Raw genomic sequence first — 27,667 nt, 5'->3', positions numbered from 1 at the left:
TTTCGCTGCCTGCCTCGTAGGCTCAAGGTCCCAAGTTCAATCCCCGGTACCAAAAAAAAAAAAAGATTTCTAGAAATTTAATTCTACCATTGGTAAGGTAGAGAGGTTAAAAATAGCCACTCAATTCAATAAACAAATGTGTGTCCTTAATGTCTTCCTTATGCTCCAACGTTACATGTACAAAGGAGTACATGTCTACATAATGACCAGAAAGGTGACAATGATGACATCTCTCCAAAACATTACTAACCTGGGTCGCTTTGTTTTTTCAAAGCACCAACCTCTGTCAGATGAAGAACTATGGGAGAAACGGAGACAACCTAACACAACTCTCCTAAAAGTTATATAAACAAAGAAAGGAGAAACCCAGTGTGGGCTTTGCACTCATGTGCTGCTAAAATTACATAACACTCGGTGCAGACATTGAATAAGGAAAGGATTCTGCACAACACCCACACTCCCTTGACTCCCAAGCCCTCCTCCTTCCTATAAAACATCCAAATGCCTGGCAAGAGCGAACGGATGACTTGGAATATTTATTTTCTTGCTGGAGTAAATCCTGCGAGAGTTGGAGGCACGTTTAGGCCCGAAGTTTGAATGTGCAAAAACCGCAGGACGCTGCCACTCGCGCTCTCAGGACCTAGAGAAGAAAGAACTGACAAGGGACAGCAGCCCAACAAGGCCTTCTTCCCCCTCACCGTGCCTCCTGCTGGAAAGTTTTGCACGCAATCGAGATCGGAGGAGGGGGAGCCCGTTTCCCCCGCCTGCCTGACTTTGCAGAAAAGGCGAGCCGAAGCCTGGCGGGGCTGGCAGGGAAAGAGCCAGAGGGCTCTGCGCACAGCGAGAGGCAGCGTCGCCGGCTCCTTACCTGCGGGAGGCGGAACAAAAAGGGGCGCGGGACTGGCAGTGCCCCGGCGGCGGCAGGGAGCATCGCGCCGCGACCTAGGCCAGCGTCCGAGCCCGCTTCCTCCCTTGCGCGCATCCGGTCAAGGCGATCAAACTTGTCTGTGTGTGCTTCGCCGCTGTGACTTCCTGATTTTTCCGCCGCTCACGCGAGCACACACACACTAACAGCCATACGCACACGGCACCCCCACCAGCCCTCGCTACCGAACCTCTTAGTGTCCTCCCCGGGCTCCCGGGAAGGGCGCGAGCGATAGCGGCTGCCAGCGCGCTGCTCCGACCCACTGGTCTCTCTTTAGATTTTTTTTGAGACAAGGTTTCATATGCAGTCCAGGCTGGCCTCGAATTAATGGTGATCCTCCTGCCTCGGCCTCCTGAGTGCTGGGATTACAGGTGTGCACCACTGCACTAGGCCTAACAGATTGGTTTCAAACATGTGTAAGTTCGTGTTCATGTACCCAGGTCCCTATCTAGTTTTTCTGCCTCTTCCCTCAGTATTTGGCAGTTATTGTTTTTTCTCTTCATGACTCTCACCTACTACTGGAACATGAACTGAGCACCTACTATGTGCAGGACACAGTCAAGCAAAGGTGACTTAGCCCTGCCTTAGAGGAACCACTGGAGAGATCACTACACACAACAAAGAGAAATAGGGGTGCTGTAACTGTTCAGTCTACTTCGGTAAATCTGCCAGCACCACCGGGCTGGAAATGGGTCTGAGGGCAGGCGGATGCTGTGCCATGCTAGCACTGCTCCCTGGTGAGAACTTTGGGGAACCAAACCAGCTCCTACTTCTACAAAGCCCTCCGGCTAGGAATGCAAAGGACAGCGAGGGTCAGTACCCATTTCCTGAATCTGGTCTCATCATTTATTCATCAGCTATCTACTGTACCATCTGCATGGACCCCTGGAAGAGGATATAGAAGGGGCTACAGAAGTAGGCAGGAAGTGGGGTGTGGTGCTTCACACCTATAATCCCAGCACTCTGGGGGCTGAGACAGGATAGCAAGCCCAGCCTGGGCAATTTAGCTAGAACTGGTCACCCAAAGCAAAACAAAACAAAAAAACAAAAACAAAGGGCTGGGGGAAAAAACCCAAAAAACAAAGGGTTGGGGATGTAGCTCAGTGCAAAGGCCCTGTACCACCACCACCAAAAAAGGGGAAAAAAATCAGCAGGAAGTCCTCCTGTGGAGACTTTTGCCTAAAGAGGAGGTAATTCACACAGACACAAGCTCCAAGCCAAGGAGTATTCACTTTTTCCAAATGGATAGAATAGAATGAGTTCTGGAAGTTCCTCAAGTCAAGCGGGGCTGTTCCAAGGACAGCCTGTGGTAGAGATGTCACCCTACACCGTAAAAGACACAGCGTTCTACAGGGGAAGCAGAGCAAATGGAGGTTTCCGGGCAGATTTGGAGGAGAGGAAAGCAGGACTTTCACTGCTACAGCCCCAAGGTGCTTTCTCCTTTGTGATTGCGAACAGCGAGGGCTTCCTTCTGAGGGCCGAGCCTGGGCCTGGGGGTGCCTCTTCTAGATAAGGTGTTGCTGGTGTCCTTCAGTGGACCAGGTCCCAGCTGTCCCACCCCACTCCAGACCCCAGGAGAAGCCCCAGTGACAATCTGGATCAGGCTGAGCCAGCTGGCACTGGGCTCTGGGCAGCTTAGATGGTTTCTTTGAGGGGAGAGGCTCGCAGCTGCTGAAGAGAAATTTCTTCACTCTTGTCACTTGCATCCTTCTTGGAGAGGTTTTCTTTGACTCTGTTCAAAGGTAAATGGAAAGTTTGTTATCGTTATCTTTTTTTCTTTTTTTCAGTACTGGGAACCCAAGGCCTTCACAAGCTATATCCCAGAACATTTTTGTTTTCCTTTTTTTCTTTTTCTTTGAGACAGGGTCTCATTAAGTTGCTAAATTGCCTCAGTTGGGCTCACTCTGCAATCATCCTGCCTCAGCCTCCTAGAGTGCTGAAATAACAGGTGTGCACCACCACACCTGGCTCTATGTTCTTGTTTTAATACCTACCTATTTTGCCCATTTTTCCTATCTACATTTAGCAGTTTCCATTTTTAGATTTTTTTTCAATATTCCAACCATTTTATCCAAGTTTTTATCCTTACTTTTGAACACTTGTATTTCCATATTTCCAATCTCTTCATTCAGGGCTTTAATACCATCCTCCTGCCTCAGCCTCCTGAGTGCTTGAATTATAGGTGTGTGCCACCACACCCGCCCATATATATATATGTATGTATATGTGGTATTGGGGATTGAACCTAGGGCCTTCACACTGAACCATATGCCCAGCTCTTTTTCAATTTTTTTCTCCCCAATACCAAGATTCAAACTCAGGACCTTGAGCTTCCCAGGCAAGCACAGCACCACTGAGCTAAATCCCGGGCCCTCAATTTTTTGAGGCAGATTCTCACTTGAGTTGCCCAGGCTGGGCTCAAACTTTCAGTCCTCCCGCCTCAGCCTCCCATTGCTGGGATTATAGGCATAGGCTACCATGCCCAGCTAAATTTTTGCTTTGTAAAATTTTTTATGATGATTTCTTCATGTTGAAGATTCCTTTCTTTTTGTTCTACTGTCTTGCATTTCCTGTTCTTCCCTTTGAACTGTTTAGTCCTTGATTTTTGTCCTTGGGTGCATTGGGCTCATTGGTTTTGCCAACTGTGTTCCAATGGGAAAAGCTCCAAGGAAGGTAATCTGGTGGGGCTCTGGAAAGTTCTGTGGGCCAGGCTGCCTTTTGGGTCTTTCTACCATCTGTCAGGCCTTGGGGAGCACTGCCATCTCCCTAGCTCTAGACTTAAAGAGAGGTTGCCTGGGGGCCAAGAAACTGCCTAATGGAATTCTTACCATTTTTAAAAATTATAAGGTGGAGATGTAGCTCAGGGGTAGTGTCACCAAACAGTTGGTCTGAGACTCATGGGATGTCCAAGCTTTTTGTATTCTGAATAAAGAATTGAGCAGGACACACAGAAGTAGTGAGGAAGACAGAGATTTATTAAAGGAAAATACACTCCAAAGGGTGGGAGTGGGCTGGTGAGAAAACTCAAGAAGGAGTTGAGCTCAGAGTAGCCTCTTTGCTTTAGGCTTTGAGGTATTTATTGGGACCTTTCTTGGATCTTGGGGCCTCAGCTGTCATGCAAGGGGACTGTGTCCAGTTAAGTGAAAATCTACACCCTCACATGGGAAGAGGGTGTTTTTTACTCTATACCAGCATAGGCAGAACCAGCGTGGCTGCCGGAGCCCTGGGGGAGAGCAAAACCACAATGCTAATGATATTAGAATGACCATGGGGTCACCCTCGGTGACTAAAGCAGTTAGAGCACATGCCCCTTGTGCCAGAGGTCATGGATGTGTGATAAGGGCAGGAGCATATTTTAAAGGCTCTTGTCAGGATGTTAAGGACTTATGGTGAGGGCAGGATGCTCTTTTGGACTCTGAGAGCCAGCAGGAATCCAGTCCATTGTGAGCATAAAGCCAGGGTGTCTCCCACCCTGTCTGTCTCTTGCCTCAGTAGAGTGCTTGGTTAGCACGTGGGGAGCTCTGGGTTCAATTCCCAACACTACAAAAATAGCTCTGCTAGGAACATGCCCCTGCCCCCCTCAGCCTGGTACACACCCCTTCTCCAAGCCTACAGGCATCCTCAGCCACTCACACAGCCTCTCTCACTGCCATGTTTATTTGTGGGCATTTTCTCTCTGTGTATCTCACTCCGTGCTCCCAGGGGGCAGAGATCACATCTGTTTTTTCAGTCTACATCCCATACTCAGTTCTGTGCCTGGTGCATAGTAGGAACTTAGTGAATAGTAATCAGCTCAAATTGCAAAAAGCCAGATTCAAGCCCCAGGTAAGACCCTGGGCCTCCAGCACCTTGCAAAGCCCTTCTAGCCAGTGGCTACTGTCCTGCAAAGCTCTGCCTGGACATGCTGCTTCCTGAGTCTGTCCTTGGCCTCCTCAGCACATAAGTGTGGTCTTCTGGTTCCTTTTTAAAAAGCCACAGGTTTAAATTTCTTCTATAGAATTAAAAGAATCATACCACAGCGATACATGTGCATTCATGTTTATAGCAGCACAGTTTGTAATAGCTAAAGATTGGAAACAGCCCAAGTGCCCATCAACTGGAAACTGGATAAAGATGTGGTTTTTCTATAAAATGGAGTACTACTCAGCCATAAAGAGTGAGAAACTAGAGACATTTATAGCTAAATGGATGCATATTGAGGCCATACTCTTAAGTGAAATAAATAGGACACACATGTGTAAATACTGAATAGTTTCTCAAGTGTGAAAAACTAAAAGTGTAAATAAGAATTAAAATGAATAATTGATAATTTGAAATAGGGAAAGGTCCAAAGGTGTCGGGGTGGTGGGAGGGGAAGGGGAAAGGGAAGAAGAGAAAGGAAAAATTATAAGAAAAGAAAAAAAAAAGGAAATGAAATCTATGTAAATAGGGAAGGGTGGAGGGGATGAAGGGTGCACAGGTAATGGGGGAAAAAAAAGAACTAAGATACATCATGTACAGGTACAAGCACCCAATGATAAATGTAAATGTACTGTATACCTAAAATGTACCAATAAAAGAATTTAAAAAAAAAGATGATCAAAGATGTTAATTCTTAAAAATGGAAAGAAATACTTTATACATTATCAAGAGCTCAAATAAACCAACAATTGTTTACTTTCAAAAAAAAAATAAATTTCTTCTGTAGAAACTTAAACAAGATACAAACAGACTAGGGACATGGTTCATCTACCTGGGGGCACTGTGGGCCCTGCTCTGTTCCCCAGGGAAGCCTGAGATGGGGACCTAGCTAGGAGTGCAGCTGGGACACCGGGAGGTCAAGCAATTGCTTTTCATCTTTTTTATAAGAGTGATGGGCCAGGGATGTAGCTCAGCAGTGCCGTGCCTGCTTGGCAAGGTCCCAAGTTTGGTCCCCAGTACCCCCCCCCCAAAAAAGAGTGACACCCTCCCCCCAGTGTTATCCTCAGCATAGGCAAAGTGTTCTTTTTTCCCTTGTTTTCCTGAACAACCCCAGAGTCATCCATGGGGCAGAGCAAGGTAATGTCCACGTGCAGGGGTGGCCCTGTGGGGTATGTGGAAGCCCAGGTGTGGTGACCAGGGAGTCAGACTAGGCATACAAGGGAGTGTCTGGCATGGGGTGTGGCCCAGTCAGAGTCAGGTCAGGTGAGGAGGGCACTCCTCATGTGGTAGCCTGGCCTGGGACTGCAGGGGCCAAGCAGGATGAGGAGGATGTCCCTGCCAGGGGTGGCCTGATGTGGAGTCAGAGCTGGAGCCCTGTGCCAAGCACAGCCTGGCTTCTGTGCAGGCCCAGAGCAACAGTGAAGGTGGTTACTTACCAGGGACTCATGGGGGTCAAGTGAGCAAAGGTGTTAAGAGCAGGGGGAAGGAGACTTCTCATCAGAGAAGAGTTAACAAATAGGAAAAGAGAAAAAAGGGGGGTGAGTCCTGTGGTGTTAGATGGGAGTTGGGGGTATTGGTGTGAACTTATGGATTTCAGAACAATCTATAGACAGGGCGTATGTATCTACATGTAGGAACCTACATTCTCTACCTCTGTCCACTGACAGGCCTCAAGAGCAGAGATAATCCAATGACAATGACACTTTGCGCCCAGATTCTAGCTTCAATTTTTTTTTTTGGTACCAGGAATTGAACTCAGGGCCTTGTGCTTGTCAGGCAGGTGCTACGCTGCTGAACTACATCCCTGGCCCAGATCTTGGCTTCTACATACCACTCTATACTAAAATGAATCAGGACACTCGAAGTAATATCTATTCTCAGGAGTATGGCAGGGAAACCAGGGTGAGCTTAGGATATCTGTGGTAGCAGAAAACAAGGACATGCTTAAAGAATGTGAAAAGAACATAGAAACCAAAAGATTCCCGCTGTTCAAATCTTAGCCAAATTGAGCATTGAAATAAATAAAGTACAGCTGGTGTGGTGGCACATGCCTGTAACCCCAGGTATTCAGGAGGCTGAGGCAGCTGAGGCAGCAGGATCAGAAGTTTGAGGCCTCATGCACTCATAGGTGGGGCTTTTCAGAGCTGGCTGGATCTAGGGTATGTGATACTGGGACTAAGGGTGTATGGTAAAAATTAGTCCACTGATTGGAATTAGCATAGTTCTGAGTGTGGTTGAATGGATTTACCCAAGACAGAAGCCCCAGACTAGGTGTGGTGGCACCACCCAAAAGGCTTGTAGCCTGGAGAGGATAAAGGGAAATGCAGGCTCCCTGCTGCTGCTTTATGTCCACAATTGGCTGGGGTGGGGGTGGGGGGACACTGGAGCTTGAATCTAGGGCCCTTGCACTGAGTGATATCTCTAGTTCCTTTTCATTTCTTGAGATAAGAATCTCACTTAGTTGCCCAGGCTCGCTTGGGGTGCTCCTGCCTCCGCCTCCAGAGTGCTGAGATTACAGATATGCACCAACAAATCCTGTTTGGCTGAGCTAGTGCAGCAGGCAGCGGCCGGCCGGAAGCTCGCTGGTTTTCCACGCCCATCCCAGCTGTTTCCCGTTCCCTGCATTGTGTTTGGTTCTCACCTCCTCTCCATGGCGGCGATGGTTTCCAACAGGGGCAGGTTGCGCGTCTCTGTCAGGAAGCAGAGGACAGCCAGCCCCGCCAGGACTGAGGTGGCGCCGAAGCTCACAGAAGGCAGGATGGGGCTGAGCTCCCCGAGCGTGGTGACCAGGGGCGCCGCCAGGCCCCCGAGGCGGGCGTGGACGGAGGCGAAGCCCATGCCCATCTGCCTGTGGGAGGGGCTTGGTCAGCAGCCCGGGCTGGACGCAGAGAGCAGGGCTGGTCCCCACTTGGGCGCCCGCCCGCGCCCACCTGATCTCCGTGGGGTACAGCTCTCCCGTGAACAGGTACACGCAGATGAAGGAGCTGGCCAGGCAGCCTTTGCCCAGCGCTGCCTGGGCCGTGCGCAGGGCCTGCAGGTCTACACAGAAGGAGGGAGGCGGAGGGGTACGGTGGGAGCTTAGGGGGATGGGGAAGGAGGAGGCACAGGGTGCAGCACAGGGACTGCAGGGGAAGGAGGCAGGGAGGTACAGCCAAGGGGCCAGGGCAGGAGTACCTGGCACCCCAGGAGGAAACCCCCGATTTCCACCACCTCAGTTGCCACCTGGGACACAAAAGTCCTGGAACTGCCTTCCTCTGACTGCTGCCTCCTTCCCCTGGTATTGCATCTGTCACCCAGGCCTCTGAGGGAGGCTGGACAAGCTTTGGCATCAGGCCTGAATTCAAACCCTAGCTCCGAGCCAGCGGGGTGACCTGGTCACCTGCAGCATTTCTGAGTCTCCCAGTTCTCATCTGTTAAATGAGAACAAAACCAGCCTCTGGATCCTGGGATTTCCCTCAGCTGGCTGTGCTATGCTTAATTCTCAGTCATGTTTGCTGTTACCTTCATTATGCATATCCATGTCCTGCTGTTGTTTGGAAAAACTCAAGTCAAATGTCCCACACCAGGACCAGTGTCAATAGTATTACAGTTCCTCCTCTGGATTGGTGGCATCCCAGGTGCACACTGGAATCAGGGTGGGGAGAGGCCATAAAACACCCATACTGGGCCTTACCCTGTGTCCAGTCCATCAAAGCCTCCTGGGAATGGACTCGAGCCTGAGTATTTTAAAAATTTATTTTTTTCAGACAGGGTCTTGTTATGTAGCTCAGATTGGCCTTAAACTCACAATCCTCTGGCTCAGCCTCCCAGATACCCACTGATATCACAGGGATGTTGCCACCATGCCTGGCTTCAAATCTCAGTATTTTTTTAAAGGTCTCCAGGAGATTTTAATGTGCAGCCAGTGTTGAGAAACACCAATCTCAATGAATATTATAAAGTCATAAATTCAGGCCCATGAAACATTTGTTTATATTAATGTGAAAAAGTACATTTATGTTATAACATTTAATGAAAGTGAATATATATGTGTATGTATATTCCCATGCACACACATATATATAGATAATCCTACTTACATTATTATATGTGCATTTATATATACATATATATCAAATGATGTCAATTATGTCAAAAACAAAATCTATAAATAGAAAAGGGCACTGGAAGAAAATATGTTAACATACCAATAGTAACATCTATTTCACAGGGAAGTTAGACAACCTGCCCGAGGCCACAGTGACAAGGCTGGGGTCACACATGGCACGTGGTTTAGCACATGTGCTGGGTCCCTGATAGTCAACTCTGGCTTCTTTGAAGAATCACTGGGTAGTTTCTAAAATACAGATTGGGGCTGGCCCTGGAGAACCCCACTGAACTGACAAGGAGCTCTTGAGCACTGAAGCTTGCAAAGGGCCTGTGTGAATTAGCATAGTTCTGAGTGTGGCTGAATGGATTTACTGAAGACAGAAGCCCCAGACTAGGGGCTTCTTTTTCAGCCAGGTCTGGAAGCCACTGTTCCAAGGCCAGCTGGGCTGAGGTCTGAACCCTGACTTCTCAACCCTTTTGCATGCCTGGTGGCCACACAAAAGCCAGCACTCTGACCCCCCAGTGGCTCTAGGTTCATTTGTCTAATCTCAGAACAGACCTGTGTCCTTTGGAGCTCCTCCTCCTCCACTGACACAAGACATTTAGTGCTTCACAAAAACTACTAATCCGTAGTCACTTTCTCTCCAGAACTAGAAAATACCCTTATGGTGTTTGCTGCCCACCAGACACCAGGGCCTCCCTGTCCTCCTGGAAACTGAGTCTGGGTGCTCTGCTGGGTGGTAAGGGCAGAGATGGTAACTCACCTTCAGGCACAAACATGTTGGCGATGACCATGAGCCCTGCCAGGATGAGGAAGGAGGCCACTGTGACCCTGCGGCCCACATAAATCATGGTGGTGGTGGCCACCAGCATAGCTGGGATGTCAATGATCCCAAACAGAGCCTGTACCAAGTAGATGCTGAGTCCAAACTTCTGCAGGTCCATGGCCAGGCCATAGTAGGCCACGGAGTTGGAGAACCTAGGAAAAGTGGCAGAATGGTCTTGTTTCACCCTATGGATCACCATCCTGGGCCTAGGTCAGGGGACAAAGGATGGGCCAAACACATCTCTCCACCCTGAGGAGTGAAGATACCCTGACTTTCAACAGCATCCCTTTCTGGTCTCCTAAGTCTCTGACTTTGGCCTCGGAGTCCAGACTTCTCTCTCCACATCTCTTTCAACTACCCAGTCTCCTGATTCCAGTCTGTGGGCTGTGGCATGTGCTTGGTTTTTCCCTGTCTGCAACACTTCAGCACTAAAATTAAAGTGGTGCTAAAAAGTAAAAATACAACGGTACCTCAGTTCACGAATTTAATTCTTTCCATGAGCCTGGTTGCAAACTGAACTGGATGCGAACCTAATTAAATTTGATTCAGTTTGAGATCAGTTTAGTTTGTGACCAGAATCATGGAAAGAATTAAGTTCGTGAACTGAGGTACCACTGTAGAAGAAGATGGAAGTAAGTTAAAGGACACAGGGGCCCATGAGGAAGAACTGCTAATGGCCAAAGCTGGACCAATTTGGGAAGTAAATTGAATATTGTAACATTTACTAAATAATATAACTAATTTACTGAATTGTAACCCAAACATATATATGAGTCTAAATAAATTATTTAACAAATAAATTTGGACTGAGGGTTTAGTTTAGTGGTAGACCACTTGCCTAGCATGCATAAGACCATGGGTTTGATCCCTAGCACCACAAAAAAAAACCCCAAAACCAAAAACCAAAAAACCAAAACTCTTATAAAAGAGCTCCAAACAATATATGCAGAAACAACACCCCTCCAGGAGATGGAGCTTAGTTTCTCTCCCTTATATATGGGATGAACTCACTTTCAAGTAAGAGAATATGGAAAGGGGACATTATTAACTTTACAGTGAAGAAACATGATAGCTGTCACCTGAAGCAAGTGCTCAAGTTTAATATAACCAGGAATGAGTCATGCTGATGTCATGAATGTCCTAATGTGACAAAGAGAAGGCTACAGCGCCTCTGTGGGACTTTCCCCATGCTAATCATGAGAACACCAGTAGACCGACCCAGAGGGAAGGACCGCCTGCAAAATACATGACTAATATTTTTCAAAACTGTTGAGATCATGAAAAATAAAGAAAAACAAGAAACTGTCACAGATCAAAGGAGACATCATAGCTAAATGTAATGTGGTTTCCAAACCAGTGAAGCTTGCCAGGCATGGTGGTGCACATCTGTAATCCCAGCACTCAGAGGCTGAGGCAGGATTGCCATGAGTTTGAGGCCAGCATAGGCTACATAGTGAGTTCAAGGCCAAAATGAACCACACAGTGAGTGAGACCCTGTCTTAAAAAAAAAAAAAAAATGAAACCTACATAAAGTCTCTAGTTTAATCAGTAAAAAATTATCAATGCCAAATTCTTACTTTGGGCAAATATACTATGATAATTAAAGATGATAATGATAATATGAAGTAAAGCTGGGTGATAGATGTATAGGAACTCTATATTTTGTTTGCAATTTTTCTATGAGTATACACTTATTCCAAAATAAGAATTTTATGAAAAGAGGAAACTATAAAGTAGAAGATGTTTGCAAAAACCAATATAAAAAAAACTATGGAAAATATATATAATCCTATAAGGCAATAAGGAAAATATACAACCTAGAGGACAAATTTGGCCAAAGTCTTAGATAAGCATGTTGTAAAAGGAGACATCCAAAATGCCAATAAGTATATGAAAATATTTCTACTTGAAGGGAGGGCAGGGGAATAGGAAAAAATAAGAACCAAGATGCATCATGTAAAGGTACAAGATCCCAATGATGAATGTAACTGTGTTGTATACCTAAAATGTACCAATAAACTTAATGAAAAAAAAGAAAATATTTCTACACGCATTAGCCAGCAGAAGAATGTGAATTAAAGTTATAGTATGATATCGTTACATGTTCACAATAGTAGCTGAAATTAAAATGATATATAATACTAAGAGTGGTTGGGCATGTGGATCAATTGGAGATCTTGTGCTGGGACATTCACTGATGACAGGAGTGTAAATTGGTGCAATCACTTTGGAAAGTGGCATGTTTCTGTCTGTTACAGAGAAGCATACTCATACCTCAGGATTCAGGAATTTCAGTCCTCGGTGTATATCTGACAGAAATGCACATGTATTTTTACCAAGAGAAATGTACAAAAATGCTCATACCAATACTATTTCTAATAGACAAAACTAGGAAGAACCCAAATTTCCATCAACAGTAAAAGGGATGAAGTTTCTGTAGTAGTTTCCTATTTTTGTTGTAACAGATTGCCACAAATTTAGTGACTTAAATGTATTATCTTACAGCTGTAGAAGTCAAAAGTCTGAAATGGGCCTTACTGGACTAACAGAGTTGGTAGGTGTCTTAGTTACTTTTCTCATTGCTGGGACAAAATACATAACACCCAGGCCGGGAATTTAGCTCAATGGCACCATGCCTGCCTCACAAATGCAAGGTCCTGAGTTCCATGCCCAGTACCGAAAGAAAAAAAAAGAACAAAATGACAATACCCACAAGTTAAAGAAGGAAAGATTTAGCTCACAGTTTATAGAGGTTTCGGTCTATACTTCAGCTGGCTCCAAGGCAGGACAGCATGGCAGAGGAGAGATAGTCCATGGCAGAGTAGGCAGGAGGCAGCAAGCAGCAAACCAGCAGCCTCCCTTTTATCCCATCCAGGCTACAAGCCTATTGATAGGTGCCACACCCAGAGTGGCTTTCATTATCCATACCCAGAACTATGCTAAGCCATCACTAATTTAGTTATCACACACCCTCAATCTGTATTCACACACCTCCAGAAAGCTCCACCTGAGGCTTTGGGAGGACATCTAGATACAAGCCATAACAGTAGGGCTGATTTCCTTCTGCAGAACTGGGAGTGGAATCTTCCAGCTTCTAGAAGCCACCTGTATTCCTTGGGTTGTGGCTGCTTCCTCAGGCTTTAGAGCCAGCAGCACAGGATCTCCAAAGCTCATTGCAGCCTGACCTTCCACTTAAAAGGACCCTTGCAATTACATTGCACCAGGCCTGAAAATCCATCATAATCTTCCATTTGACACCAGGGGGCACCTGATGGTTGTCTTGATCTGGCTGTTGATAATAGGTATGCACTGTGTGTGAAAATTTGCTAAACTGAACACTGTACATGTCTGTATATATGTTATATCTTAATAAAAGATATATGTGATGGGAAGAATTCTAAGATGGTCTCCAGATTCCTGCTACAGGTGTTCACGCACTTTTCCCCAGCTATTCAAACAGTAATCTAGATATTGTGAAAGGATTTTGCAAGTATAATTAAGATCTCAAATCCGTTGTTTCTTTTGTTTTGTTTTTTTGGTACTGGGAATCGAACTTGGGACCTTGCGCTTTCGAGGCAGGCAATGACACCACTGAGCTAAACCCCGGCCCTCAAATCAGTTGGTTTTAAGACAGATTTTTTTTTTTCCACGGCGTCAGCTGCTGCTGCACACACTCCAGCGAGGAGCAGCCGGTGGGCCACCTGGGAAGATTCGGAGAAGCTTACGGATCTCCCCTGAGGGCAGAGCTGACGACACTTGCTGACAGACTGGATAAAGACTGAAAACTGAGGAGGGCAGGTGACTTCCAGGTCTTTAGACCAAACCAGGAAGTGGGAAGAGTGGCTTTGAGGGCGTAGTAGGGGCTTCCGCTTTGGAGATCCCACTGCGCCACCCAGTGCGGGGCAGGGCACTAGCACTTGCGCAGGCCTCGGCTCCCAGGGACTATTTCTCTTTTTTTACAGGTTTCCTTTTTAACAAATTTTAATTGCCAGGCGCGGTGGCGCATGCCACCACTTGGGAGGCTGAGGCAGGATGAGTGGAGTTTGAGACCTGCCTGAACTACACAAGGGCACCCTGTCTCAAAAAAAAAAAGCCCAAAACTTTTTTTTGGAAATAATTACAGACTTCCAGGAAGTTGTAAAAACAGCATCGACCCTTGTGGCTTCCCAGTGCCTCCTGCAGGCGCCTGGCTGCAGGTCTCGGCAGGACCAGCTGCAGGGTGCTGGGCCCGACTGCCATGGCCCCGCCTAGCCTCAGGGCTGCACAAGAGCTGTGTGGTCACTTCTTTTTGTGCACACTAGGTGAGTGCTCTATCACTGACCTGCACCCCTTGTGGGATGGTCTTATCAGATCACCATGGGAACTCAGCGTGTGGGAGGGAGGTTGAATAAGCTCAGACCTTCAGAAGTTGGCTAGCTGGGGGAGCCAGCCAGCAAAGAGGACTGAGGAAATAGGAAGATAGGTAGAAACCAGGAGCAGACATTACGGCTTGTGTCTAGATGTCTCCCAAAGCCTCGTGTGGTCATAGGGGCTGGATCTAGGGTGTGTGATGCTGGGATCAAGGATGTGTGATCACTAGATTAGCCCACTGACTGGTTTGGCACAGTTCTAGGTAGGATTAAGGTTGCCCCACGCTGGCTGTGAGTGCTACCCACCCTAAGGGTGGCTGCCCTAGCCTGGTGCTGCTGCTGCTGTCTTCTGCCTGCCATGAACTACTTCTCTGGGACGCTCCTTTTCCAGGTCACTCTGCCACCCTGCCTTGGAGCCAGACAACTCTGAACTGGAACCTCCACAAACTGCAAGCTAAATAAACCTCTCCTCCTTTAAAAAAAAAAAAAAAAAAAAAAAAAAAGACAGATTTTTTTTTTTTACAGTACCAGGGATCAAACTCAGGACTTTGTGCTTGGGAGGCAGGTGTAGTGCCACCGAACTAAATCCCCAGGCCAAGATGTATTTTTTTTTTCTGTCAGGAAAGCCTGACTTAAAGAGTCTTTTTAAAATCTGTGTCTAGGGCTGGGGATTTAGCTCAGTGGTTTCGCCTCCTGCTGCACAAGCGCAAGGACCCGAGTTCAATCCCTGGTACCAAAAAAAAAAAAAAAAAAAAAAAAAAAACTTGTGTCTAGCAGTTATTTCGGAGGGCAAAGCCCCCAGTCAGGGCAGGGTGACACATCCCCAGCTCCCATACTTGAAGAGGCTCCACTTCCCATCTCAGCCACGGAGCCCACAGTGCTGTCCCTTACCGAAAAGGACCTCACTGAGGTGAAGAAGAATGCTTTATTAGCGTGTTTACCTGTGTGAGAAACTCATAGCTGAGAGACATTTTGATCATCTACATTCAAAAAAAACCCCCAAAAAACAAAAAAATGAAAACCAACTCAGAAGAGAAGACACTAAAGAAATTTCTTGCCAAACATCAAGTAGAAAAAGGGCTGGAAGGGCTGGGGATTTAGCTCAGTGGTTTCGCCACTTGCCTCGCAAGCACAAGGGCCTGAGTTCAATCCCCGGTACCCTCCCTCTCGAAAGAAAGAAAGAATAAAAGAAAGAAAGAAAGAGGGCTGGAAAATTGTTAGATTACTTACAAGAAAACCCCAAAGGACTAGACAACCTCATTGAATCTATTAGGCAACAAAAACACAGAACTTCCTGATAGAGAAAATTACAGATTAAGTGCTGAAACTTAGAAATATAAAACTAGAATATCTGAAAGGACTGAAATGTAGCAGCTGTGAGCCTTTCCCAGATGGAGCCACAAATAACCTCAAATTCAACCGAGAACAATTTCTCTGAAAAACTGAGAGCGGCCAGTCATGTACCACCCAGAAGGAGAGTCCAGTAGCTCCTTTCCCCACTGTTTCTTCTCTGAATTTGCCTGTCTTGGAAGTAGGCAGAACTGAGAATACTGTCTTCTCCTCAAGTACACTCTCAACACCTGGGGATCCCGGGGCTTCTCCTTTACCACCAGAGCTGCAGTCAGAAGAAGGAGGAACTTAGGCCACAGATTTAGTTCAGTGGCACCACGCCTGCCTTGCAAGTGCAAGGTCCTGAGTTTGATCCCCAGTACTGCAAAAAAAAAAAAAAAAAAAAAAAAAAAAAGGAGGAACTTGTGGGAGCTTAAGCAAGATGTTTCTTCCCTTAAGATCATGTGCTCTTAGCACAAGGATCTGAGTTTGATCCCCGGTACCAAAAAAAAAAGAACTCAAAGACAGTGAAGTGTTATTGGAGTGAAGGGGCATGTGATCTTTTTTTTTTTTTTGGTACCAGGGATCGAACTTGGGTCCTTGCACTTGCCTTTGAATTCTTTAATAGTGACAAAAAATGTTTTAAATGATATGAATCTTTTTATAGAACCACCATAATGATTTACATACATTTGATATGTCTTTTTTTTTGGTACCAGGGATCAAACCCTGGACCTTGCACTTGTGAGGCAGACAGCAGAACCACTGAGCTAAATCCCTGGCCCACTTAAGATTAATTTTAATAGGGATCATTTCTGACTCTTGACCCCCTAGGAGTCTCTCTCTCTCTTTTTTTTTGTACCGGGGATTAAACTCGGGGTTGAGCTTGCGAGGCAGGCACAGTGCCACTGAGCTAAATCCCCAGCCAAATAGGGATCATTTCTTTGGGAATAAACTCTTAAGCTGGATAAAAAAAAAATCTGTGTCTAGTCTAGAGAGTCTATACAGGGAAGAGTGCAGATAGCCTGGAAGAACTGAGTGGCCCCAGCTAGCAGCCATCAAGGAAGCAGGGACATCCATCCTACAGCTGTCAGGAGCTGAACCCAGCCAACAATCCAAAGGAACTGGGATGTGCGTTCTTCCCCAGAGCCTCTGGAAACCCTCGTCTGACCCACACCTTAGTTTCAGCTCCATATGAGCCTGAGCAGGGAACCCAGGCAGATGATGCCTGAACTCCTGAACCACAGGGCTGTAAACTCATAAAAGTTGTCCAGTTTAAGCTGCTGAATCTTGGTAATGTGAGGGGACAATGAGTCATAAACTAGCTGGTCTTCCAGGTTTGGGAGCACACACCTGTAATCTCAGCTACTCTGGAAGCTGAGGTGGAGTATCATCAGTTTAAGCTCAGCCTTGGCAACTTAATGAGATTCTGTCTCAAAATAAAATAATAAAGGCTCAGCACTCCCTGGGTTCAATCCCCAGTGCTACAAAAGCCAACCAACCAAAGGAAAATCGAGCTGGTTTGCATCCATATCCTTTGCTTGACAGTATGTTTGCTCACTAGGGGGAAATATGAGGGCATCCTTGCTCCCAAGTCTTCTTACTGAGCCTGGCCTAGGAGCAGCCTGGAAAGCCACCTAGGCAAGACTGACATTGGCAGCATGTTTCAGAAAAACCTAGTGTGTGAGAACCTGCTGTCAAAGATGGAAAGTGTCAGGTGACCGAAGAGAGGGGGACAAATTCAGGATTGCACAGAGTGCAGTTGACGGGGGATTTACCAACAGCAGCTGGGCCTGGGCAGCAGCGAGACAGGAGGATCCCTGTCCCTGGAGACAGGAGGAAGGAGTTTATCCACTGAGCTAGACAATGGTGGACTCCGGCCAACCAGAATATACCTGGGCTTTTAAATAACCATTAACATGCCCAATGTCAGTTAAAACAACAGCCCAGTGCCAGGGCCTGGCACTGATGTCAGGCTATCTTAACGACTTTATCCTATAGGGTTTACAGTGCATGTCAAGGTCCCCATGCAGTGTATTCCTGAAATGTGCTCCTTAACCAATTCACTACACTGTCTGTATGTGTCTGGATTGTTTGGAGAAAAAATTTTTTTCAATAAATATGTATTGCTTTTGAAATTTGGAAATTTCATCTGGGCATGTTGGCACATAACTATAGTCCCAGGCCTTTTGAGGCTGAGGCAAGAGGATCAGCTCATGTTCAAGGCCAGCCTAGGCTACAAAATGAATTTAAACCCAGCCTGAACTACACAGTGAGATCCTGTCTCAAAACAAAAACAAAAACAAATACCAACAACAAAAACAAAAGAAATTTGGACATTACCCAGGAAAGGAAAAGTATATATAAGTTAGTGGAAGGCTTTTACAACAGGGTCTGGAGGAAGCAGGTGAAAGTTTACCACTTTTCATGTTCCCTCTTCTTGCCTCTAGGTCTCTGAACCCCAGGAATCCCCATGACCCCAAACACAAACTAGACAACAGAGACTCCTTACCAGAGACCTTCCCGGGTTCTGGGCACTGTGTAACCTCTTCATCTGTGTGCCTTAGCTTTTGTTCTTTCTTTTTTTTGTGGGGAGGGGAAGTGTTATAGCCCAGGTTGGCCTCGAACTTGCAATCCTCCTGTCACAGCCTCCCAAGTGCTAGGATTACAGGCATGGGCCATCACACTCAGACTCCTTAACTTTTGATCCTCATCAGCACCCTGCAGGCCAGTGCAGAAGTGAGTGGTGGCATATGCCTGTGGTCCCAGCACTCCGGAGGCTGAGGCAGAATGATTACAGTGAGTTTGAGGCCAGCCTAGGCTACATAGTGAGCTCAAGGACAACTTGAACTACATATGAGACCTTGTGTCAAAACCAAGCAAAATGGGCAGGGGATTTAGCTCAGGGGTTCTGGCACCTGCCTTGCAAGAGCAAAATCCTGAGTTCAATCCTCAGTACCAAAAAAAACAAAAACAAAAACAAAAAAACCCCAATGCAAAACAAAAAAATAAAAGTAGAAACTAAAGCACCATGAGGCTCACTGACTTGGTGGAGGTCATAGGGGCAGTCTGGGGTCAGCTCAGCACATAACTACTAAAGGAGAATGCTTGGTCTGTTCCAGAGAATGATAGAAATTAATTGCCTGCATTCCCTGTTTCATAAATATCAATTTCAGTGAGTTATATGTCCAGTGGAGAGAAACTGAGCTGGTCATTTTGTACCAGCCCCGCCCCTGTGTCTGTTTGCACTCAGTGCTGCGGCACTAGGGCTGCTTTTGTATTTTTATCCATTCCACATCTTCATGCTTATGTACTGTCAGGAATTCCTTTCTGGCAACCTTAAAAACCCCCTAAATATCACCTGCTGTTAGGATACTTGTCACGCTGCATGGACACTGTTGCCTGTCTGTTCCCTTCTGGACCTGGGAGTGTTATTTCAGAGCAGACACACCCCGTGGGCACCCAGGACAAGACTATGGCCAGGTGAGACCTACTGCCCAGGTGTGGCCCCCTAGGTCAGCTCCGTGTCTCATTGTCACCACATTGCAGAGGGGCTCATGCTGAGAGGGATACACAAGTCTCCCTGCTCACTGTTTGAGGACAGAGTTTGACAGTGGGGACAAAAGTCATATCCCTGCCAAGGTCAAAGACTCGGGCTGAGCCCATCACCTACCAGACTACCATGAGACAGCAGGTGACCTTGCGAATGGCTGGGGTTCGGAAGAGGTCCAAGACGGAGTTAGAGGTACGGACACTGGCAAACTCGCTCTGGACATAGGAGCGCACCACCTGGATGAGGAATGTTGGATCAGGGGCAGGGAGGGAGCTGGGGAATGCCCTCTTCCTGGACAGAGAGCCGAAGATGTGCTCCCTGCCACAGTGGCCAGCCCCAGTCTCCTCTTCATCCTGGGATTCATGACCCTCGGCAAGCTGTGTCCAGGGTTTTGCAATGCCTTGGAGGCTCCACATATACCCCCACACTTTTGAGGCTCTGTAGTTTCAGAGGAACCCTCACCCCATTCCTGAATAGGCTTTGAGATAGTGTCAGACAGCGGTTAAAAGCAGGGGTTCTGAGAGGGCCAGCCACCTCCCATGGGTGTTCTTGGGCAAATTACTTGTCTAAAGTCCAATTCCTCACTGGATATATGAGACATTAAGTGAAGTTATGTATGTCAGACTATTAGCATAGTGCCTTGCGTGGGGCTTAATAAACAGCATATATTGGGCCGGGGATTTAGCTCAGTGGTTCTGGCGCTGCCTGGAAAGTGCAAGGTCCCAAGTTTGATCCCCGCTACCAAAAAAAAAGAAAGAAAGAAAGAAAAATAAATAGCATATATTAATAATAAATATAACTATCTTATAATTAGCATTTATAATAAATGATACTATTGTTATTGATTCTACAATAATTTCATTTTATGATAACTATTTTTCTTTCTTTTTTCTTTTTTTTTGAGACAGGGTCTTACTATATAGTTCAGGCTGGCCTTGAACTCACTGTGTATTCCAGGCTGGCCTTGAACTCAAAGGGATCTTCCTGCCTCAGCCTCCAGAGTGCTGGGATTAGAGGCATGCACTACTATGCCTCTCACTATTTTAAATGTGATTAAAATATAATTAAAATTTTGACCGGATGAGGTTATTTCCTCATTGCACAAACGGGCAGACTCATGAACAAAGGAGTTAAATCATTGGCCCAGGTTGCACAGCCATATGATGCTCGAACCATTCCTTTCCCACAGCAGAGCTCTGCCCGCCCTGGCCATTACCAGCCTTGGCACCTGGTGCACAAGAGCCCTGCGAAGCTGTCAAATGCTATAGGACTGGAGGCTGCCAGAGAGACAGAAGATCGTCCCTAGCTTTCCTCCCACACATGCCACTTACCTCCATGGTCAGCCTTTCCCCTTCTTCCTTTCTCCCATTCACCACAGCCACCAGTCGCAGGTTCTGCACAGCCTTCTGGGATTTGCCATGAAGAAGGAGCCATCGGGACGATTCCGGCAGCCACCTGAGTTAGGAAGGAGGAAGAGGAACCAAGGTTGGGGAGAGGTCATTCCAGCCCCTAAAGCAAGTTACACCTCCATCCACCTTCAGACCATACACTGTCTTCCTGTCTCAGAACCAGAAGTCTAGGGGACATGCTACCTTTCCATTTTTTGCAGCACATCACACAGAGGATCACTGAGAGAATACGACAGACCCCAAATTGAATCTGCTTCTGATCCCAGCCATGTGGCCTTGAATAAATTATGGACCCTCACTGGGCTGTGCCTTAATTCTCATCTTATAAATTGCCATGAAAGGCACAAAAGAGTTGATGAAAGCAAAGCATCTGATAGGCCTGGAGCCCCACGCTACTGAGGAAGGGTTTAATTGGAGCTTCCCTAAAGCCATCCAGTACTCAGGAGCCCATGGTCCCATGAGGAACTGCCACACTTTGTGTCCCTACCAAGTCCAGCAAATCCCAGGCATTGCACACTCCACTCGACCTCTCATAGGGCCAGGTGAGGGTTAGGCCACCCAGGGAAGCCTCCTCTGCCCAGCTCTGGGGTACATACCAAGAATAGAGGAAAAATATCAGGAAAGGAGCAGAGACGGCAAGCTGCAGCCACCTCCAGGGACGGATCAGGTACGCGACACCAGCCAGGACCAGCTGACCCATGGTGAAGGAGTAGCCCAGCAAGATGCCTGCTATGGTCCGGCCCCGGGTGGGCATCCATTCCACAACTGCAGAGGAAACGGCAACACACACAAGGGATACGTCTATGCAGTGGCTTAATTCACCTGCCCCTTTGTCAGGACTGTGGCAATTTAAACTCATTCCAAGATTCACTGAGACAGAGGCCAAAGCATCTCTACCTCACTCTTTATACCCAGGGGGAAGAAGAATTAAATGCAAGCAATAAAACCACAAGAATGGTAGAAGAACTCATGGTTAGATGTTTTTTTATAGAGTAGAGAAAGTCTTTTTCTAAGAATGTTACAAAATCCAGAAGCAATAAAATGAAAGTTCAATAAATTTGAATTCATAAAAATAAGAGATAGCTACATTAGCAAAAAAAAAAAAAAATGCTACAGCCAAGTCATGTCAGGAAAAAAAAAGCAGAAATATTTGCAATTCAAGAAAAAGGTAAAGGGTTAATGTCTCCTAATATTAGAAGAGTTCTTATAAATGATTAGGAAAATGACTAACAGGTCGAAAGGAAAAGGGCAAGGGTAAGAAGCGTCCGTAGGAAAGGAAATACCATGGCTTGTAATCCTATGAAAAGATCCTCAATCTCATGCAGAGACAAAAATGCAGATTTTTGTAAATAGCAAAATTTGAAGCAACCTAAATGTCCATCTATAGGGGACTGGTTCAATAAATTCAGACACATCATCACAAGGCAGAGGTGCAAATCCATGAAGACATTTCCTTCCAGTGAGCAGTGAGCATGTGGGTCGGACTCACTGGCCAGTCCTATTGTTTCTGCCTTCCCGATTTAGCCCTGCTGCCACTACCTGGTCCACCTTGGCCTTGGCTCTTCTGGGACGATGGCAGTGGCTCTTACCTGGCCTCCTGCTTCTGTTTTCCTGCCACTTGGTGGTAGCCCAGATCTTGTCAAATCTTAAATCCTGAATCAGTTCAGCTCTCCACTTAGCTCAGAATCCTCTGGTAACTCCCACCTCATTTGGAATTAAAGCCAAGTTCTGAAAGTGGCCAGGGATCTGCCATCCTATCCTGGCCCCCAGCATTTGCCCTCCCCCATCTCCCTCAGATGCTCAAAAGCCTTTGCCCAAGATATTCCCCTTGCTGAATGGTTCCACCCCAGATCTCAGCAGGCCTCACTCCTTCAACTCTTCCAAGTGTTGCTCAAAATGATACCTCATCGCTGAGTCCTTTCTCTGCCCACTCAAATTAAAACTGCAGACCATTCCCCTGCATCCTACCCATTACCTTCCTCTCCCCTCTGAGGGCTTCCGTTTCCCCTACGGCACCAACGACCTTCTGAAGTACTCCTATGATTCGTTTATTTGTGGTGTCATTGTCTGTCTCTCCTTGCAGGCACAAGGACTCCAAGGAGCAGAGTCTGCTTTGGTTACTACTGCATTTCTGGTCCCTAGAACTGTGCCTGGCACACAGGAGGCCCTCAACCAATAAATGAACCAGTGATGGTGTCTTTAAGTGGAAGGCTCAAGATGTGGAACAGGAGCTGGGGTATAGCTAGCTGGTAAAGAGACCACTTGCGTAATGTATACAAGTCCCCATGCTGGGGAAAAAAAAAAAAGATGCAAAGCAATGTGCATAATGATAAAAGAGGAAGGTCGGGCGTGGTGGTGCTGCCTATAATCCCAGTACTCAGGAGGCTGAGGCAGGAGGATCACTGTGAGTTCAAGGCCAGCCTGGGGTATGTAATGAGTTCAAGACCAGACTGAACTACATAGTGAGACCCTCTCTCAAACAAACAAACAAACAAACAAACACAGAAAAAGAGGAGAGAGGTGTAAGCATTTGTGTGGGCATGTCACCACGCTCTTATGGCTCAATCCTGGAATAAGATGTGGCCTGTGGCAGGAATCCACCTCTAAAAAGACTTTCTAGGGCTGGGGGTTTGGCCCAGTGGTCCCACCACCTGCCTCGAAAGCACAGGGTCCTGAGTTCAATCCCTGGTACAAAAAAAAAAAAAAGGCTTTCTAATTTGCCAAGCTGTCCCAAGGCATCTGCGTGCTATACCTAGCTCTCCAGCTCCAAGAATTTCCCCAGCTGAAAAGAAAGATCTCTTTTGTCTTTGGACAGCTGAGGGCAGTTGCAGTTTCTGAGCCCAGTAGTGTCCCCAGGAGAAGCTAAGTAGTTTAAGTGAGTCCAACGTGGGCTTCCTATTACTCCACAATGGTCTCTGCCAGAACCACCCAGGAGCTGCCAGTCTGGAGTGAGGACTGACCCTGTCATTGGCCACTTATGTGGCATCTATGAGGCCAGATTACCTAAGAAACCCCTAGCCTTTGCAGTAGGGGTGAACCCTGCCCTTCTTAGAACCCTGGATCCCATCCTGTCTCACTGGCCTCTGTGTCCCAGTCACCTGTGTGACCCTTCACTAAGCTGCCACACAGCAGGTGCTTGGTAAGTTAAATGGTTATTACTGGCTAACTCGAAAATGAAATAAACACCACCCTCTCAGTCTACTCATGAGTAAACTGAAACCCAGACCAGGGAACCGGCCGGCTTGAAGGGTTCACCACTTACTGCCAGCAGGTTTCCCAAATCCAGACCCCTGGTGGGAGGTTTTGAGCGTTGGTCGCTGGATGAGAATCCCAACACCACTGAATAAGAAAGATGCCCTAGGATGGGGCCCCATTTCCCTCTCTCAAGCCCCAGTTCTTTCAGCCTCTCTTGGCTGGACTCACCCAGCGAGAGGGAGTTGAGGATGATGCCAGAGAAGGTCATGCCCATCAGGAACCGGAAGACGCAGTAGGTACTGAAGGAGTCAAAATATGCCGTGGCGGCCCCCGAAACTGCCAGCTGCAGGTACGACCAGACCAGGGGAGCCTTGCGCCCCAGCCTGAGCCCAGGAATGGACACAGATGTTAGGGTTCTGACAGGTGGTGGCAGCAGCTCCCAAGGGAGCAAATCAACAGCCTGCGCCTGATCCTTCTGCCCTGGTGGCAGGAATCAAGGCAATCAAGAGAAGCTGGGGTACTTGGTGACCTCCCCCCCCCACAAACAACTGCAGGACCCTACACTACTGCCTGCATTTGGTTGATGCGGGTTCTTCCAACATGGGTTGGAAGAAAACTGGAGGCAGATTTATCCCAGTCAGGGAAAGGCAGAGATTCTGCAGGGACCCAGGGGTGAGTGTGGGGTCCAGGCTGGAAGGGGATCTCGGAGCAGAACTCAGAGTGGTGAGGCCTTGGGAGGTCCAGGCTTCGGGAGGAAGACCCAGGGGCAGTTTTTCTGGAGTCAGAGAATGCCAGGCCGGGGCGGTGCAGTCATTGCCTGGGGCTGTGGCACTGCCCCACTGCAAATGCGGGCCCAGGGCCTGTGTGCAGCCTGGCTCAGTCAGGAGGGTGGCAGGGGGACAAAGGGACAGACAGCATTCTTCACCATGTGCCCATGACACGTTCACTCAGATTCTTCCTTCTTTCATGAATTCACTCACTTATCGTTACACAAATGTTATCAGTCACCTCTGAGTGACAGGTCTGAGCCAAGGCTGGTGACATACAGGACACTCTGGGTAAGACACAAGCTCACACATAGGGAGATCAGGAAGTGTCGTGACACTGTGTGATGAGGCCATGGCAGGGAGCTGGGTCTGGAGTCCAGGAGGACCCCCCCAACCTGAACAGAGAGGAGGACCGTGGGGAGGAAAAGAGGGACAGAAGAGACCATGGAGCTGGACGACACCTTGATGTTCACCAGTGGGGCGAGTTCTGGGATTTCTGGCTCATTCACACACATGGGCTACAGTGCAGACATTAGGGAGGACAAGAAAGCTTTTTCCAAAGGAGTATGGAGAAGCCTCCTAAATGCAGACAAAGCCAGTTCACGACAGTGTGTGGGTAAGCCAGCACTGTATAGAAATGGGGGGACGAAGCCTGGCGTGGTGGTGCATACCTGTGATCCCAGCACTCGGGAGGCTGAGGCAGGAGGAGTGCCATGAGTTCAAGGCCAGCCTGGACTACATAGTGAGACCCTGTCTCAACCCTCCCAAAAAGAAATTGGGGGACAAGCATAATAGATGTTCACTTGATTGACTCTGCATAAAACAATAAATATTTTTGGTGAGAATAGCTAGCAGAGAGGATTTTTAATGTTCTCACCACAAATGATAAATATTTAAGATGATAGATATATTCATGTATTGAAACATCACATTGGACCCCATAAATATGTACAATGATTGTCAATCAAAACTAAAATAAAACTTTAAAAATAAGGTGGGAGTGTTGGCACATACATGCCTATAATCCCAGTACTCTGAGAGCTAAGACAGGAGAATTTCAAGTTTGAGCCACCTTAGGCAACTTAATGATTTAGTGAGACCCTGTTGCAAAAAAAATAAGGAGAGGTAGTGGTGGAGATGTTGTTCAGTGCAAAGGCCCTGGGTTCAATCCCTAGCACTGGATAAAGAAAGAAAGAGAGGGAAGGTGGGAGAGAGAGTGAGAGAGGGAGAGAGAACAAGAGCAGGAGAGAGAGCGAGGGCAGAGAAGAGAAGGGAGACAACAGGAAAAGAAAAGAAAGTCTGGTCAGAGACAGGAAAACTGGGCTGACCTCCTGGAGATCCTTCCCTCTGGAATGGAGGGACGGGGGTGAGAAAGGGAAGTTTCCCTCCTGAATACTTTTTGTACCTTTTGGAATTTTGGCATGGACATATGTATGATCCATTTCAAAATACACCAATACATTTTATAAAGAAAAACTAATGCAGAGCTGGGACTTTCAGGCCCTTGCTTGGCTGCTGGAACCCCCCACTCACCTGTCTGCCAGGCTGCCAAACACGGCGGCCCCCAGCAGCACCCCAGCCATGTAGATGGACTGAGCCAGGTCCCGGAGGGTGCGGGCCTCACACACCAGGTCCCACTGCAGGGGGAGAAAGGGCATTCAGCCACGGCCTTGGGCTACAGCCCCCCACCCCCCGGCCCCCTCTGACCTCTGTCACGATGGTGGAGGGGAAAATGCTGCGGTCATAGACCCAGCCGTGCTTGCAGGACTCTGTGGCCACTGAATGGACAGAGGTGTTGGGGCTCAGATGGGTCCACTGAGGCTCTGTGAAGCGCTGGCATGACTCAGGGACTCCGTGCTGGTCCAGGGGGATGGTAGCCCTCAACCAGGCCCCCGAGTCGTTGGTGGCAGTGTGGTTGGCGGGGCGCCGGCAGTGGTGAGGGGGCATAGCGGCTGTGAAATTCTGCAGGAAGTTGTGGCAGGCCAGCAGGCTGCAGGGCAGCAGCAGCAGGGCGGTGTAGACAAGCTGGAAGCGGCCTACGCCACCCAGGGCATCCAGCAGGTCTGTGAAGGCCATGGCCAGCGGCCTGAGCAGAAGCCCAGTTGGCTGGGCTTTAAGTAAGGGGGCGGCGGAGCCCTGGGAGGTAGAGGATCAGGCCAGGGGTGAGGACCACAGAGGTCGCCCTGAGTCCTCAGCTCAGAGGGGTCAGGTTACATCACAGGAGGCCTCCCTCCTCGAGCTCCCTCCCTCAGGCCCTTTCTCCCCCATCTCTCCATCTCTCTCCTCCTGAGTTAGAAAAGCACAGGGTCCCAGAGGCCGCCTCACAGCCAGATCGGCAGGCCCTTGCTGCAGGACCCTGGCAGTGAATGCAGCACCACCACCTTCCCTTTCCTCTGGAGGCCATCAGAACTGCAGGAGCCCTCATTCCAGCATCAGCACAGGGGATGCAGTCACCAGGCTCCACACTGCAGTTGCAGTCAGAAGGGCTCAGAGGTTAGAGTAACAAATAAGGAGATGCCAGTGATTACGGCAGCCCCTCCTTCTCCCACTCCAGGGGACAGGAACTTGGCTGCATAGGTGACACTTGGGAAAAATGCTTTAACAATGTCTAAATAAGGCAGCCTCAGCCTAGGGTGTCCGATGGTGAAGCCCCAGGTGTTCCAAACCTGCATCCCCATCCAGTGAACTCCTGAGGGGAGCTGAGGATGTGACAAACATCGCCCGCCTCCCCCACCCCTCTCACAAACCAGCCCCTTACTTATGAGACACTGAGGCCCAGCTGGCACTGGCCAGGGGCTCCCACTGAGCAGGTGACACGGGCAACACGTAAGCTCAGGGTGACTGAGACTGGAGTCAGGCAGTCTGGCTCAGCCGAAGGAACCTCCGCCTCCATCCCTCACTGCCAGGCAGCTCCAGCTCCTGTCCCAACCCAAGCCCACTCATCTGTGGTAAGAGGAGCTGAACTCCCAGAGGGGCTGAGCAGCTTATGTAAGTGGCAGGTGAGGTCACAGGGACAGCCCCCACCCGCACTGCAGGACCTGAAGGAGGCTCTGTGCTCTGGGGACCTCTGGGGGGCCAGGTGTGTGCTAAGTAGGGGTTTGGGTTTCAGCCTGAGCCTTCCACTGGCGGATGTGTGAAAGGAAGGCAGAGGTCAGGGTTCCAGCCCTAGAGCAGGACGTGTAAGACCAGCCAGGCCACATGGCCCTCAGCTGTGTGGCCCTGTCCCTGTGCCCAATCCTCCCCAACTTCCCAGGCCATGGTCCCACCCAGGTCCCCAGGGCTCCAGCAGGGGGTCTGAGGCCATGAGCTGTACCCCAGGCCAAG

General features: G+C 48.1%; 1 protein-coding gene and 1 long non-coding RNA gene across 4 annotated transcripts; one reads left to right on the top strand and one right to left on the bottom strand.

Annotated features, from left to right (window-relative positions):
- Positions 1 to 1,748: 1,748 nt before the first annotated feature.
- On the bottom strand, positions 1,749 to 27,549 carry LOC101726412 (solute carrier family 22 member 20). Of its 2 annotated transcripts, XM_004852413.4 has the most exons (10): positions 26,051 to 27,549; positions 25,877 to 25,980; positions 23,805 to 23,959; positions 20,978 to 21,146; positions 20,304 to 20,427; positions 19,093 to 19,208; positions 9,679 to 9,893; positions 7,756 to 7,864; positions 7,467 to 7,673; positions 1,749 to 2,657 (listed from the first exon to the last, which is right to left on the bottom strand). In XM_004852413.4, the coding sequence occupies exons 1-10, from the start codon at positions 26,417 to 26,419 to the stop codon at positions 2,561 to 2,563; spliced, it is 1,665 nt and encodes a 554-aa protein (XP_004852470.2). In that variant the 5' UTR covers positions 26,420 to 27,549; the 3' UTR covers positions 1,749 to 2,560. The 2 variants fall into 2 exon arrangements, with proteins under 2 accessions (XP_004852470.2, XP_087061111.1); XM_087204985.1 differs by having other exon boundaries at positions 7,467 to 7,864.
- LOC110350677 (uncharacterized) lies at positions 7,652 to 14,609 on the top strand. 2 transcript variants are annotated; one of them, XR_002397401.2, is made up of 3 exons: positions 7,652 to 7,790; positions 12,247 to 12,295; positions 13,400 to 14,609. It is a non-coding gene; the product is annotated as an uncharacterized LOC110350677 (long non-coding RNA). The 2 variants fall into 2 exon arrangements; XR_015448853.1 differs by having other exon boundaries at positions 12,247 to 14,609.
- Positions 27,550 to 27,667: the final 118 nt, after the last annotated feature.

Source organism: Heterocephalus glaber, unplaced genomic scaffold, assembly GCF_053883595.1.
Source record: "Heterocephalus glaber isolate CG9 unplaced genomic scaffold, H.glaber_assembly_v1.0 deba00000594, whole genome shotgun sequence".
Classification (NCBI taxonomy): Eukaryota; Metazoa; Chordata; class Mammalia; order Rodentia; family Bathyergidae; genus Heterocephalus; species Heterocephalus glaber.
The sequence above is the reverse complement of the archived record's forward strand: the minus strand, read 5'-3'. Positions and strand labels throughout refer to the sequence as shown.